This window comes from Amphiprion ocellaris, chromosome 16, assembly GCF_022539595.1.
Source record: "Amphiprion ocellaris isolate individual 3 ecotype Okinawa chromosome 16, ASM2253959v1, whole genome shotgun sequence".
Lineage (NCBI taxonomy): Eukaryota > Metazoa > Chordata > Actinopteri > Pomacentridae > Amphiprion > Amphiprion ocellaris.
The window spans coordinates 20,601,727-20,616,482 of NC_072781.1; the positions used below are offsets into that span (position 1 = coordinate 20,601,727).

At 39.6% G+C, this 14,756-nt stretch overlaps 1 protein-coding gene across 1 annotated transcript in view; it reads left to right on the top strand.

Moving 5' to 3' along the window:
* Positions 1–8,773: 8,773 nt before the first annotated feature.
* si:ch211-51a6.2 (neurotrypsin) overlaps positions 8,774–14,756 on the top strand; it is a 37,241-nt gene continuing 31,258 nt past the window's right edge. The window contains exons 1-4 of the mRNA XM_023262820.3: positions 8,774–9,111; positions 11,472–11,511; positions 13,392–13,634; positions 13,860–13,998. Of these exons, the coding sequence (XP_023118588.1) occupies positions 9,040–9,111; positions 11,472–11,511; positions 13,392–13,634; positions 13,860–13,998 (494 nt within the window). The 5' untranslated portion in view covers positions 8,774–9,039. The remainder of the gene's footprint in view (positions 9,112–11,471; positions 11,512–13,391; positions 13,635–13,859; positions 13,999–14,756) is intronic.

Below are 14,756 nucleotides of genomic sequence, written 5' to 3' on the forward strand. Positions count from 1 at the left end.
CCACCTTAATCACCAACACCGGCGCCCTCCAGGGGTGTGTGCTCAGCCCCTTCCTCTACACCCTCTATACAAATTACTGCACCAGCACCTCATCCATCACCACATATTTCAAATACTCTGACGACACCGCCATTCTCACACTGCTCACAGATAATAAATCATTCACTGCCTACAAACAGTCTGTCACCCACTTCACCAGGTGGTACTCAGAGAACTACCTGGAACTGAATGTGACCAAAACAAAGGAGCTACTCATCCACACCCACACAAGCACCCCGGACATGGCTCCTACCACCATTCATGGCAAAACAGTAGAACGTGTTCATCATTTCAAATACCTTGGACTCACACTTGACAATAAACTTACATTTGAACAACACGTTTCTGACATCCATAAACGCTCCCAACAAAGACTCCACATTCTCCGTAAGCTCCGTGCCCTTTCTGTCACCCCACACCTCCTGTTACTATTGTACACCAGCATCATACAACCCATCCTTTTATACTGCTCTCCCTGCTACTTCAACATGCTCTCCATCTCCAACAGAAATAGACTCACTAAAATAACACAGATAGCATCCAAAATTATTAATCAGCCCAACATGGACCTCTCCAACCTCAAAAATAGAGCTGTGACACGCATGGCTCGGACAGTCAGCAGGGACTCGGACCATCCCTTCCACACCCACTTCTCCCTACTGCCCTCTGGCCGGAGGTACAGGACTCTTAGGTGGAAACGGGTGCGCTTCAGCAAAAGTTTTGTCCTCTCCGCCATTGCTGCTCTTAATCACCTGTAGTGTCTTTCCCACCCATCCCTCACCAGCATGTGTGTTGTCCTATCGTCCTGTGTTTAACTGTCCATGATATGTGTATTTTTTTTTTTAATGTACCTGACAATGCCTGTGACAACAAATATCCCCTTGGGGACAATAAAGTCTATCTATCTATACTATCTATCTAGAATCAGTATTTTAAATTCTATCCTGGATTTGACAAGGAGTCAATGAAGAGAAGTTAATTTGAAAGATCTCTCTTACTGGTTCCTGTCAGAACTCTGGCTGCAGCATTTTGTATCAGCTGGAGGTTTTTAAGAGAGTTATTTGGACATCCTGATAAGAAGGCATTACAGTAGTCAAGCCTAGAAGTTACTAGTTTCTCGGCATCTTAGGAAGTTCCTGATTTTGACAATATTATGTAGGTGAAAGAAGGCTGTTCTACAGATTTGCTTTATGTGTGAGTTAAAGGACATCATTACCAAAAATAACTCCAAGGTTCTTTACTGTAGAGCTTGGAGGCTAAGGCAATGCCATCTAAAGTAACTATGTGGTTAAATAGTGTGTTTCTGAGGTGTTCAGGGTCAACTACTGTAACTTCAGTTTTGTCTGAATTTTGAAAAAGAAATTTCAAGTCATCCATGCCTTTATGTCCTTCAGACATGACTGGAGTCTAACTAATTAGTTTCATATGACTTAATTCGTAAATTTAATTGGGTATCATCTGCATAACAATGGAAATTTATGCAGTGTTTCCTAATAATATTGCCTAAGGGAAGCATGTGCAAAGTAAATAATATTGGTCCTAACATAGAACCATGTGTAACTCCATAACTAACTCTAGTGTGGGTGGAAGAATCAGCATTAACATAAACTAACTGGAATCTATCTGATAAATGTGATTTAAACCAGTTTAGTGCAGTTCTTTTACAGTTTTTCTCAGTCGTTTTGGTACATTTCTCGAATCATCTTTGACATTTGCAAAACAGTAAGTGCATTTCTCAAAACAATTCGTACAAATAGCAAAACACCATGGATTACCTGCAAAAGCCAGTCTCTTGCTCAAAATCCTTAGTTCATCTCTCAAAAGCAAATATCTGTGTCAATGAACATGTCAGTGCCATCAGAATGACAAGTCTTTGTGTCACTGTGTGTGGATAAGACAGTCAAATTGCTTAGTCATGTTGTCATTATAACAGTGTACTCTGGAGGGATGTTCTGATGTAAACTATATAAAGTTTTGATGACAATTATTGTAAATTGTAAGTTACACCTTAGTGTATGTGGGAGATTGATTGCAAGACAAGACTGGACAAGATTCACATTTACGCTTTTACTGTTTGTATTGTAATTTATTGACAGACCACGCCATTGCAATACAGAAAGGAAAACAGCGCTGCATAGCACAGAAAAAATAAAAACAAAACAAAAGTAGAAATGTGAACATAGGACAATCTCCTTAGGGAAAACTGTACATGCAGCTGTAGGAATTATAGTGCAGTCTTCTTACACCTCCTGACATTCCTGTCTGTTTGTGCCACAAATTCTCATCCACATCCTGAATATCTTCTCTTGCATCTTTGAGTGATTTCAGAAAACTCTAACCCTTCACACATTTCCCCTTTGTTAGAGAGAGTCAAGATTCACCTGGGAGCAATTTACCAATTCGGGACAGATTTAGAAAAAAAAAAGTCTCATGGAAATGTATAGAAACATCCTTGACATATTATGACAACTTGTTCAACCATTTTGTATGTAAAGACTTGTGCGATGAACTAATGCCTAAATGTTGTGGGGGGTGAGACTATTCAACAGAGATCCATTATAATACATTTTGATCAACATGACATAAGCAATTGATAATGTAGGAAATAGCAGAGAATTGTACACAATCATTTGCATGGATGTACCAAAGCATTTGCAACTTATTCAAAGAAATGAGAAACTGCTTTTTTGATGTGCACAAGAGACACAATGATGTGAAAATTGAACAATTAGTTTTGAGAATTTCAATTCTGATCTGAGAAATGTACCAAAGCAACTGAGAAAAACTGTAATCCCAATAATATGTTCCAGTCTCTATAAAAAGATGTTGTGATCAACTGTATCAAATGCAGCACTGAGATGCAGTAGAACAAGTATAGAAGCTAGTCCACTGCCTGAAGATATTAAAAGATCATTAGTGACCTTCACCAGTGCTGTTTCTGTACTATGATGTATTCTAAAGGCTGACTGCAACTCTTCAGACAAACCATTTCTGTGCAGATAATCACAAAATTGACTTGCAACAACTTTTTTCATAAATTTTAGAAATAACCAGAGATTGGATATGGGTCTGTAGTTGGCTAAAATACCTGGATCCAGAGTAGGCTTTTTGGAAAGTGGCTTTATTATAGCAGCCTTAAAATCCTGCAGTATGTAGCCTGGTAGTAAAGAGAAGTTGATGATGTCTAATACTGGGGTGGTAATGAGTGGAAAGATTTCCTTGTACAGCCTGGTTGGGATGTGGTCTAACAGACATGTTGCTGGTTTAGACAACTTTACTGTCGACATGAGCTCTGAGAGATTTACAGCAGAGAAGCAATTAAGTATAAATCTGGTTCAATGGACACTTCCAGAGCTGCTGCACCTAAAGACATATTCAGAGTTTCTTTCTGCCATTGTCACAATTTTATTTGTAAAGAAGGTCATGAAGTCCTCACTGCTGAAAGTAATTCAAGGCTCCACAGAGCTGTGACTCTTTGAAAAAAAGGGGTTGTTCTTGTTTTCTTTAACTGGAGATGAATCATAAGCAGTTCTTGTTCTACAGACAGCTTTTTACATGTCATAACACTTTTTCCATACCAAGTGAAATTCTTCTGAAATGGTGTCTACTTCTGTCTGCTTCTATCAATTGATGAACACAAACTATTGAGAAGTCTAAAGATTAAGATAGATAGATAGATAGATAGATAGATAGATAGATAGATAGATAGATAGATAGATAGATAGATAGATAGATAGATAGATAGATAGATAGATTGTTAGGTTTTATGCTCTCATTTGGAATGCTTGTTTATGATACAGTTGTTATGTGAAGTTGATGTGTTACCACGTATTATCAAATTATTATGTATTTACTCATGTTTGTTAATGCTGTGGATTGTGTGCCCTGCCAAGCATGACGTATGTACGTACAACGCCCGGCCGGCTGTCTTAAATGTCGTCATTTATTGACACTGAAGCACTTTACGTTACTTCCCGCACTATATATCTTTTTAGCGCGAAGCTGAAGTTGTGACCGATGTATTTTCTGGTGCCAAAATAATAAATGAAGCGAACGTAAACAGTAATGTGTGATTCCCTTCCTCAATATGGATGCTGAAGCTGGAAACGCAACAGGTTATGGGCCCAGACACAGCACAGGAGGAAGATGGCAAAGATTAGTTTTCGACGGAGATGAAAACAACTACGAACTTTGGGAAGTAAAGTTCCTTGGCCATTTGAGAATAATAGGCCTAAAAGACACAATACTTTCCGACAACCCAGATCAAGAAAAGAATGCAGAATGCTACGCGGAGCTAATCCAATTCCTCGACGATAAAAGTCTGTCGTTGGTGATGAGAGATGCGGCGGACGACGGCAACAAAGCTCTACGGATCCTGCGGAGCCACTACGCCAGCCAGGGTAAACCCAGAATCATCGCCTTATATACAGAACTAACTTCCTTAAAGAAGGAGCCCGATGAAACTGTAACAGACTATATTATCCGAGCTGAAAAAGCAGTAACTTCTTTAAGAAATGCTAAGGAAGTCATCAGTGACGGATTAATAATAGCTATGATTCTGAAGGGACTTCCAGAGTCATACAAGCCTTTTGCCATCCATACAACTCAGAGCAGTGATGAACTAACGTTTACTCAATTCAAGAGCAAATTGCGAAGCTACGAAGAGACAGAAAAGTTTGATGCTAAACCCAAATCAGACAATGTGATGAAAGTGGACATGTCATCAGTAACATGTTACGCATGTGGAAACCGCGGACATATTGCTAGAAACTGTCCTCAAAAAGGAGCCCCAAAGTGGTGCAGCTACCACAGAAGCTCAACACACAGTGATGAGACGTGCAGGAGAAAAATCAAGCAAAAAGATGATGCAAAACAAACTTCTGAGAGACAAGGAAACCAGAATGATGAACAAACATACGTCTTCAAGGTTACCCCAAATTTTCTTCCAGACAACATTAAAAGAAATGGACTAATGGTTGATTGTGGAGCCACATCACACATCATAACTGACAGACACAGATTCCAAAGATTTGATGACTCTTTTGATCCAAAGAAACACTACATGGAACTAGCTGACGGAAGCAGGATAAACAACGTGGCATTGCAACGGGGCGACACCAGGGTGTTCCTAAAGGACTCAGAAGGAAGAAGTGTCCCGGTTACGCTGAGGAACGCCTTGTTCATACCAACCTACCCTCAGAGTATCTTCTCGGTGAAAGCAGCCACCGCTAATGGAGCTGAAATGACCTTCAAAGAGGGACAGAATGAACTCAAACACAAAGATGGAACAGCCTTCCGCATAGAAGAACATGAGAGGCTATACTACCTGAAAACGGTAACTAACTATGAACAATGTATTGGTATGTCAGTCAATGACATAATGTGTACTGACAAAGTGAACTTAACTTGTGATGTCAAAACATGGCATGAGATCTTGGGACATTGTAATGTAAATGATGTACTAAAGTTACCAGATGTGGTAGAAGGTATGAAGATCACAGGTAACACCAAATTAGACTGCAGTGTCTGCACAGAGGGAAAATTCACCAACTGCAGAAATAGGGAAACGCATGCAAAAGCCAGCAAGCCTTTAGAGTTGGTACATACTGACTTAGCAGGCCCCATTGAACCCACCAGTCAAGAGGGACATAAATATGCCATTTCATTCACAGATGATTTTTCAGGGGCAGTATCTGTTTACTTCCTCAAAAACAAGAGTGACGCAGCATTAGCAACAGAAAAATTCCTTGCAGACTGTGCACCATATGGCACTGTCAAATGTATCAGATCAGATAATGGGACAGAGTACACAGGAAATGCTTTTCAGTCACTTTTAAGGGCTAAAGGAATAAGACATGAAACGTCATCCCCATATTCTCCCCATCAAAATGGTACAGCTGAAAGACAATGGAGGACCCTTTTTGAAATGGGAAGATGTCTGTTATTAGAAAAGGGATTACCAAAAGCATTGTGGCCTTATGCCATTCAAAATGCTGCTCATACTCGTAACAGGTGTTATAACCACAGGACTAAAAACACTCCATACTTCATGTTAACAGGGAGAAAACCGGATCTCTCAAAAATGTGGGTGTTTGGTTCTGACTGTTATGCTTACCAAAATGAGCATAAGAAACTAGACCCTAGATGTGAGAGAGGGATATTTGTGGGTTACAACAGGAACAGCCCTGCATACCTGATTTACAGCCCACAAACAAAGAAGGTCTCAAAACACAGACTGGTGAAATTTATCACAAAGAACAATGTTGATCAAGAAACACAAACTGATGATTGTGATTCAGAAACCTTCAGATATGAAGGCAAGAAGCCTGAAAAGGAGGGCAGTGCAGAAAACCAAGTCTCATTCGATAATGAGGAGAATACTAACACTGATACAGATGTGTTACAACAAGATGAAAATGCAGAAAATGTAGTTCAGGATAAAAATGAAAGTCAAACAAGTGCAGAAAATGTACATAGCCAAAACCACCGCTACCCAAAAAGAGAAAGGCAAGCTCCCAAACACTTGAAAGACTATCTACCTGACATTAAAGGTAACGATGTAAACAATGTAAGTGTTGATCATTGTTACAGGGCAGTGTGTGGAGTCCCCCAAATTTATAGCGAGGTCCGGATGTCACCGGAGGCACCCAGATGGGAACAAGCTATGAGGGAGGAGATCGAATCACTCAAGGAAAACTACACATTTGAACTGACTCCTCTACCTGAAGGTAGAAATACAGTAAGAGGAAAGTGGGTATATGCTTTAAAAGAAAATGCTGAAAAGGAAAAGATCTTTAAAGCAAGATACGTTGCAAAAGGATACAGCCAGACAGAAGGCATTGATTATCATGAGACTTTTGCCCCAACAGCTAACATCACATCAGTACGGGCACTGATGCAAGTAGCAGTTCAAAACGACCTCATTGTTCATCAGATGGATGTTAAAACAGCCTATTTACACGCTCCAATAGATGAGGAAATTTTCTTGGAGCAACCAGAAGGATTTGAAAAGACATCAGAGACTGGAGAGAAGTTAGTGTACAAGTTAAAGAAATCCCTTTATGGCCTAAAACAGTCTGGGAGGAATTGGTACAAACTTCTGAATGACCACCTGGAACAAGATGGTTCTGTGAAAAATCAATCTGATCACTGTGTGTACAAGAAGCACATAGAAAATGATGTCATCATAGTGATTATCTGGGTAGATGACCTCATTATTGCAGCCAGCAATAGCGATCTTCTCAAAAGATTTAAACAAACTATGAGGTCAAAATTTAACATGAAAGATTTGGGGAAAATATCTTACTTTTTGGGCATTCAGTTTGAACATAAGGGAGAAGAAATCAAAATGAATCAGACAAGGTACATTATAAAAATGCTTGAAAGGTTTGGAATGTTAGAATGCAAACTCAGATCCACCCCATGTGAACAAAAGTTGGTGGGAGACAAAAATGAAGAGAGCATCATAAATGATGTTAATCCTAAAGAGTATCGAGAGATTGTAGGCAGTCTAATATATGCCATGACATGTACCAGACCAGACATCAGTTGGGTGGTAAGCAAACTATCCCAAACTCTAGCAAACCCAAAAACAGAAAACTTAGTAGCCGCTAAACACGTCTTGAGATACTTAAAAGGTACAAGTGACTATGGACTAACTTTCAAGAAAAGTAAGGAGGATTTGAACCTGATAGCCTATAGTGATTCTGATTGGGTATCTTCTGTAGAAGATAGACGCAGCACCACAGGGTACTGCTTCAGCCTAACAAAACAAGGCCCTGCAATTTCCTGGAAATCAAAGAAACAACCTACAGTGGCTTTGTCGACTTGTGAAGCTGAGTACATTGGTCTAGCAACCACTACCCAGGAAAGCATGTACTTAACTCAGCTGTTAAGTGGCATGGATAACAGAGTACACACTTGTACTACGATTCATGGAGACAATCAAGGAGCCATAGCACTGAGTAAGAATCCAGTGAACAGACAGAGATCAAAACACATTGATGTAAAGTATCATTTCATACGTGATGCACTGAGTGAGGGGAAAATAGACATTGTTTATTGCCCATCAGAAGAAATGATTGCAGACATATTAACAAAACCTGCAACAAAGATTAAGATTACAAAGTTCAAGAAATGGTTCTTTGGAGACTAAAACCATGGTTTGGGATGATGAGAGCAAGAGGGGGTGTTAGGTTTTATGCTCTCATTTGGAATGCTTGTTTATGATACAGTTGTTATGTGAAGTTGATGTGTTACCACGTATTATCAAATTATTATGTATTTACTCATGTTTGTTAATGCTGTGGATTGTGTGCCCTGCCAAGCATGACGTATGTACGTACAACGCCCGGCCGGCTGTCTTAAATGTCGTGATTTATTGACACTGAAGCACTTTACGTTACTTCCCGCACTATATATCTTTTTAGCGCGAAGCTGAAGTTGTGACCGATGTATTTTCTGGTGCCAAAATAATAAATGAAGCGAACGTAAACAGTAATGTGTGATTCCCTTCCTCAATATGGATGCTGAAGCTGGAAACGCAACATAGATAGATAGATAGATAGATTAAACCTTTATTGATAAGGTTCTAGTGTCAGTCATTGAGGGTCATGATATGAGAGCTTCATACCTCTGATTTCTAACAGCCAGGCTCCTCCCTGTCTGACTCACCTCCAGGGCTGTTTGAGGATAACACTTGGTTGGAGGTTTGGCCAAACGAATGCAACCAGAGTGTAATGTAAAATCTATAGCAGAGATTCAAACACGAGTGTGTCTGTGTGTGTGTGTGTGTGTGAGAGAGAGAGAGAGAGAGAGAGAGATCGGTATGTCGTCTCCTCGCCTACAGCGTCATTTTTAGCTCCACAGTTCAGTGCATGTCTGGAGCTGCTCAGATCGACAACAGCCGCGGTCTGACGCTGCTTCTTATCGGCTGTCAAAGGGCGTGATGAGCCGGTGAGGTTGTGTGGAAGACTGGAAGGAGATGGTTCCCTCAGCGTTATGGACCGGAGGAAAGCCGTTCCCGGGTTTGTCCCCTGCTGTCTGTTCCTGGTCCTGGCTGTCTCTGCAGAGGTGAGCACGCTGCTGCAAACACTCAGTCTATATAAAGCTGTTGTTTACGACGTGTCTGCAGACTAGAGCAGGCTTTGTCAGGGACGCTGCTGAAAGGCTGCAGGCTGCGGTGAACTGCACCATTGTGCCACTTTACAACACACTTAAAAGTTTCCAGAAAATAACTTTTATTTATTTCCAGTGCCTCCATTTGAACCTACAGTGACCAGATTAATTTTGCCTTTCCAGGAACAATTAATAGAGACATATCGGGTTGCTTCTATAATTTTTAAGGAACTAAAAGAGTGGTAAAATATCAGAGAAAACAACGCCTTCCAAATGTCAAACAACAGGTCCACACCTCTCAAAGCATCTCATAACCTGCAGGACAGTACAGTGTTGTTTTTGAGACTCTAAAATCCATTTATTATTTGAACCTAAATCAGTAAATTTGATTGCCCCACTTAAAAGCTTTTATCATCAGATATTTGGCCTGAACAGCGGTTTGATATTATCAGAAATGACTGTGCCTGTTCTCCTCTCACACCATACATCATCTGAAGAACAGCAGACAAGGAAATGGAAAGAATGTAACCACTCATTGAATGAAAACTGTATCTGTAAGCATTTAACCCTTAGATGCATAAGTTGGTCAAAAATGACCCGGTTTTCTTGAAATATCTTTGTAATGAAAAGTTTTTATTAGTTCATTTCCAGCTATTCCTCAAAACAACATGTTTTTGATATGATTCCATTTAAATTTTTAGGTTACTCTTTACCTGTTGGGCTCTGATAAAGGCCTACAGGTTTTACAGTGTTAAAACTTTCACCTCCAAGTTAGTCTAAAATTTCTAATTCCCCTTTGGATGTTGGCGTGTGAGTTAAATAGTGCATGAATTTGCTTTGGTTTGATTATTTTTTGTGATATTAACATGGTGTCACTTTCACTTCATCTGCTGTCAAAAGACAAAAGCTACTACTCACCACCGAAACCATTCTGTACTTTAACAAAGGCCGCCATTGTCTCAGCTAATTTTTGTCCTTGTTGCTCCAAACTGAGTTAATGAAATGACTTTACCTTCCCTTGGAACCAAGCTATAACTTTTAAAGAAATTGGAATATTTGTATTACTACCCCAGGCTCTTTGATAATATCATATAAGAGGTGATGCACAAATTTGGAGGGATGGAGAGCAGCAACAGCTGGAGGCAAAGAGTGGAAAAATGTCTACTAAATAGATGTCGACATTATATTATTGCTGTTCTGTGTAATATTATTCTTTTTCAATCATCAAAATGTTCAAAATCTGTTTTAAAGTGAAAAATAAACATATTTCAAACATGAAGTCTTTCTTGTGTGGACAAAAATATCATACAAACCATAATACAAATTATTATTCTTAACCAAAATGACTAAAAATGGCATAAAAACACAATGATTCTTATACGGGGCATTTTTGATCCACTTATGGAAGAGTGTAGGTTCCAATAACTCGTGCATCTAAGGGTTAACATGGTTAACAGAGAGCTTTAAAGCATTTAAAGGGTTTCATGTCTCTATTGTATGAACAGTGTATGACATAAACCTTCTTCTTTTTTCTTTTTTTTTTTTACATGCTTCCATAGTTCTGGAGGTTATCGACAGGGTCTGAATCCCTGCACTGTGTACCCATTTAAACACCATTTAGTGCAGATATAAAACAGCACGAGAGGTCCAAAGACTACAGTCTGCCTGTTTGTTCTCTAATAGGTTGTCTGTTTGATGCATATTATCTGCAGGTCAAAGTCTATACTCATTGTTATTTGTGTCACATCGCTGTCGAAGTGTAAGAGGGAAACACACGGCTCATAACAGCTCTTTAAGGCAATTCTGATCTGAGTATTTCACTACAGGGTTTTCTGACCTTAAACTCCCCTTAAACTCTCATCAAAGCCAAATGTAATTAATTCACCTAATAAGAAAAAAGTACACAAACAGGGCAAACTTAAAACAATACCTGTTGCTGTTTCCTATGGACGGTGCCCCTTTTCAAAAGGCTCAAAGAACACAAAAGAAGTTAGTTATTTATATTTATTTTAAAATAAAGTTTTTTTTTTGGTTTGGGGGCCCTCTGGTGGCCCTGTGGCTCCAAGCAGCTGCTTTGTTTGTTAATGCCTCAGCATTTGTCTAGCAGCATATGAAATGTACTGTATGTGCTGTATGTATGTCATTTATGTTTGAGGATTCAATTTTTTTGAAAACACATTCCATGCAGCCAGCCTATCTGTTGTTGTTTTATAAAGTGCATCGTAACAACTGTACAGAAGCCTTACATGTCTGTTGCTTCATGACTCCTCTTCACATTGTGTATTTGTTCCATGATGTGTGTTTTTCTTCCGCAGGTGTCTGAAAGGCGACACTTATATAGAAAACAAAGTGAAGGTAAGGATCATCTTAAAATCTGTGTGGGTCTTTTTGGGAGGGAATGTGAAAAGCTGGATCATTAGAACCCTACTGACCCTACTTCCTCAGGAACTTAAAAAACAGGAAGTGATTGACATGTTGGGCTCTTATAAAGGCCTGCAGGTTGTTACAGGGTTACAGCTTCACCTCCAAGTTTGTCTAAAATTTCTGATTCCCTTTTGGATGTTGGCGTGTGAGTTAAATACTGTATGAATTAGAATTTAGTTAGATTTTTTTGTGCTATTAGCATGCTGTCACTTTCACTTTTCTGCATCTTTCTCAGCTAATTTTTGTCTTTGTTGCTCTAAACTGAGTTAATGGATTGACTAAACCTCTTGGAACCAAGCTATAGCAGCTTGGTTCCACTATTTCTTTTAGTTTGTAGAAGAATGTTTTTATGTTAACATATTATTCTCTGGACATGAAAGCAGCAGAATGCAGTCAGTAGCTGTGGTTGATGCAGTCAGTAGCTGTGGTTGATGTTGTTTTTTTAGAAAGAAAGTACATCACCCCATGTAATTGTTGTTCAAAGCAGTATATGGCAATCATTCTGACAGATTATATCAGATAAGATGTGTAAATGATGGTGCGGTACTGTATTAATATTGTATCAGCTGTTGCATTCAGGGCTGCACAGTGGCTTGGTGGTTAGCACTTTCGCACTGCAGCTAGAAGATCCCTGGTTCGCGTCCCGGCCTGGGCCTGGGATCTTTCTGCATGGAGTTTGCATGTTCTCCCTGTGCATGCGAGGGTTTTCTCCGGGTTCTTTGGCTTCCTCCAACAGTCCAAAAACATTCTGAGGTTAATTAGTGGTTCCAAATTGTCCGTAGATGTGAATGTGATTGTTTGTCTCTCTGTGAAGCCCTGTGATAGACTGGTGACCTGTCCAGGTTGTCCCCTGCCTTCACCCTAAGTCAGCTGGGATAGACTCCAGCCCATCCATGACCCTAATGAAGATTAAGCAGTGTATAGATATTGGATGGATGTCTGTGTTTGTAATGCTCTCCATTAAAGGTCTCACATTGTGCTTCTTTTCTGCAAAATAACTAACATACCATATGTCCCCAAAGTGCATTTTTTAATCTTTCCACTTAAAATAACACCTGCTGTTCCTGCATCCTTCGGAAGGACACACTGTCTGTGATTGACAGCTCTGCCTCGTGCTGGATGTTGATTGTTTATTTAGGTGTTACATAGCACCTCAGTTGAATTCCCACTGGTTTCTAGAATGACAGAAGTAAATATCTTTAAACAGAACAACAACACAACACAACTAGAAAAGCACTCAGAGAGCGCAGAACTCCGTCAAGGCTGCTCAGTCGTATCATTTCCGACGGCTGAAATCTTGAAATAATTTGTGCATTCAGACTATAAGTCAGGTCACAGCCAAAATCTAATCAGGTGGTCCTTTTGTGTCATTTCTGACCTTCCCTGAAAATTTCATCCAAATCCGTTAATCTGTTTTTGAGTAATACTGCTAACAGACAGACAGACAGACAGACAGACTTATGTTTTTTTAGGTTCATTTTTCTATTAAAAGATTCTTTGTCTGTTGCATTATTTCACGTCACCCCACACATTTCTGGCAGATCTTGCTTTGAACTAAAGTGTTGGACAGACAGTTGGACTGCCCCACTGTTGGTACTTTGTGTAAAATCCTTCATGGAGAGAAAAGTGATTTTTAAAGTGTTATTTATCCAACCAAATTATTACCAAAGTAGCATAGTGTTTTTCCTTAGTAGATTTGGTATTCTTGTTTTTTTGAATAATTCTTTCTTAAGCACATTGTTGGTGTTCGTGTAATATGGTTTTGTTATTAAAGATTAAATAACATACCAAGTAATTCTTTGTGTCTGCAGTGCCTTTGTCCTGTTCAGAGGGCTTCACAGAACTGGGCTACTACAATGGCTCAGTTTCCCACACAAACTCAGGCTCTCCATGCCTGAAGTGGACTGACTTCCCAGACTACATGCAGCAATATCCGGGCCGAGGTCTGGGAGATCACAGCTTCTGCCGGAACCCAGACCGAGAGACCAACCCCTGGTGCTTCTTCAAGCAGAACTCTGGTGCCATTGGCTGGGCCTATTGTGACTGCCAGAACGGTAGGATGGATGGATGGATGGATGGATGGATGCCACCAGATGTTTCTTTATTCAAACGCAGCTGTATTAACCTCATAATGAACTAGAAAATCGATTGCCTGTTAACCCTCTGTTCCTCCTCTGTGCAGTGTGTACAGATTTTCAGTGGTGAAATACTAAGTTTCACCTTAAATATATTTTATTCATATTAACAGGCTTCTTTGTTGGATATCTACTTGTCTGTAGGAGCAGCCAGATTGGTGGGGGGATCATCAGGCAACAGTGGGCGCCTGGAGATCTACCTGAATGGCAAGTGGGGGGCAGTATGTGACACCCACTGGACCGACCGCGATGCCAGTGTCATATGCAGACAGCTGGGAGTGAGGTTAGAGCAGCTGATATTGTAATGTCTGTCAAAAACACATGTAGCGATGACTAGTCAAAATTGTGATTGTGATCAGCAATAACAAATCTACAACCTCTCTGAGAATTTTCAATTTCATTGCGGTTTTAGTTAAAAACACCCTCTTCTTTGATAAGGTTTTGAATTAGTGTAGAAATTTCAGATTTTGTTTGCAATTTTTTTTTTTTACAAACTCTTCTCTAAACTACATTGACATGCGAGTGCAATTTGTTGTTGAACAGTAAGGCTATAATTGCAAATGTTCTAGAAGTTTACAGACAATATGGCAGATTAGTCAGATTTTTGTCCTGAAATCCAGACACCCAAGAAGAAAAGGGTGATATGGTTCTTCTTCTTCTTCTTCTTCTTCTTCTTCTTCTTCTTCTTCTTCTTCTTCTTATTATTATTATTATTATTATTATTATTATTATTATTATTATTATTATTATTATTACTCTGCTGAGGAACACAGCGGAGTTATGTGACAGTCGGCATATGTTTGTCTGTCTGTTAGCAACATTACTCAAAAATGGATTTGAATGAAATTTTCAGGTAAGGTCAGAAATGACATGAGGACCAATTAATTAGACGGTGATGTGGCTTATAGTCTGGATCCATGGATTTGTTAAGGATTTCCGTATCATTGCGAGATAGCGGTACGGCGTCACTGTAACTGTGACCTTTTTTTTTTCTATTTAAATTTTATTATCCCTTATTAATCCCACGAGGGGAAATTCTGA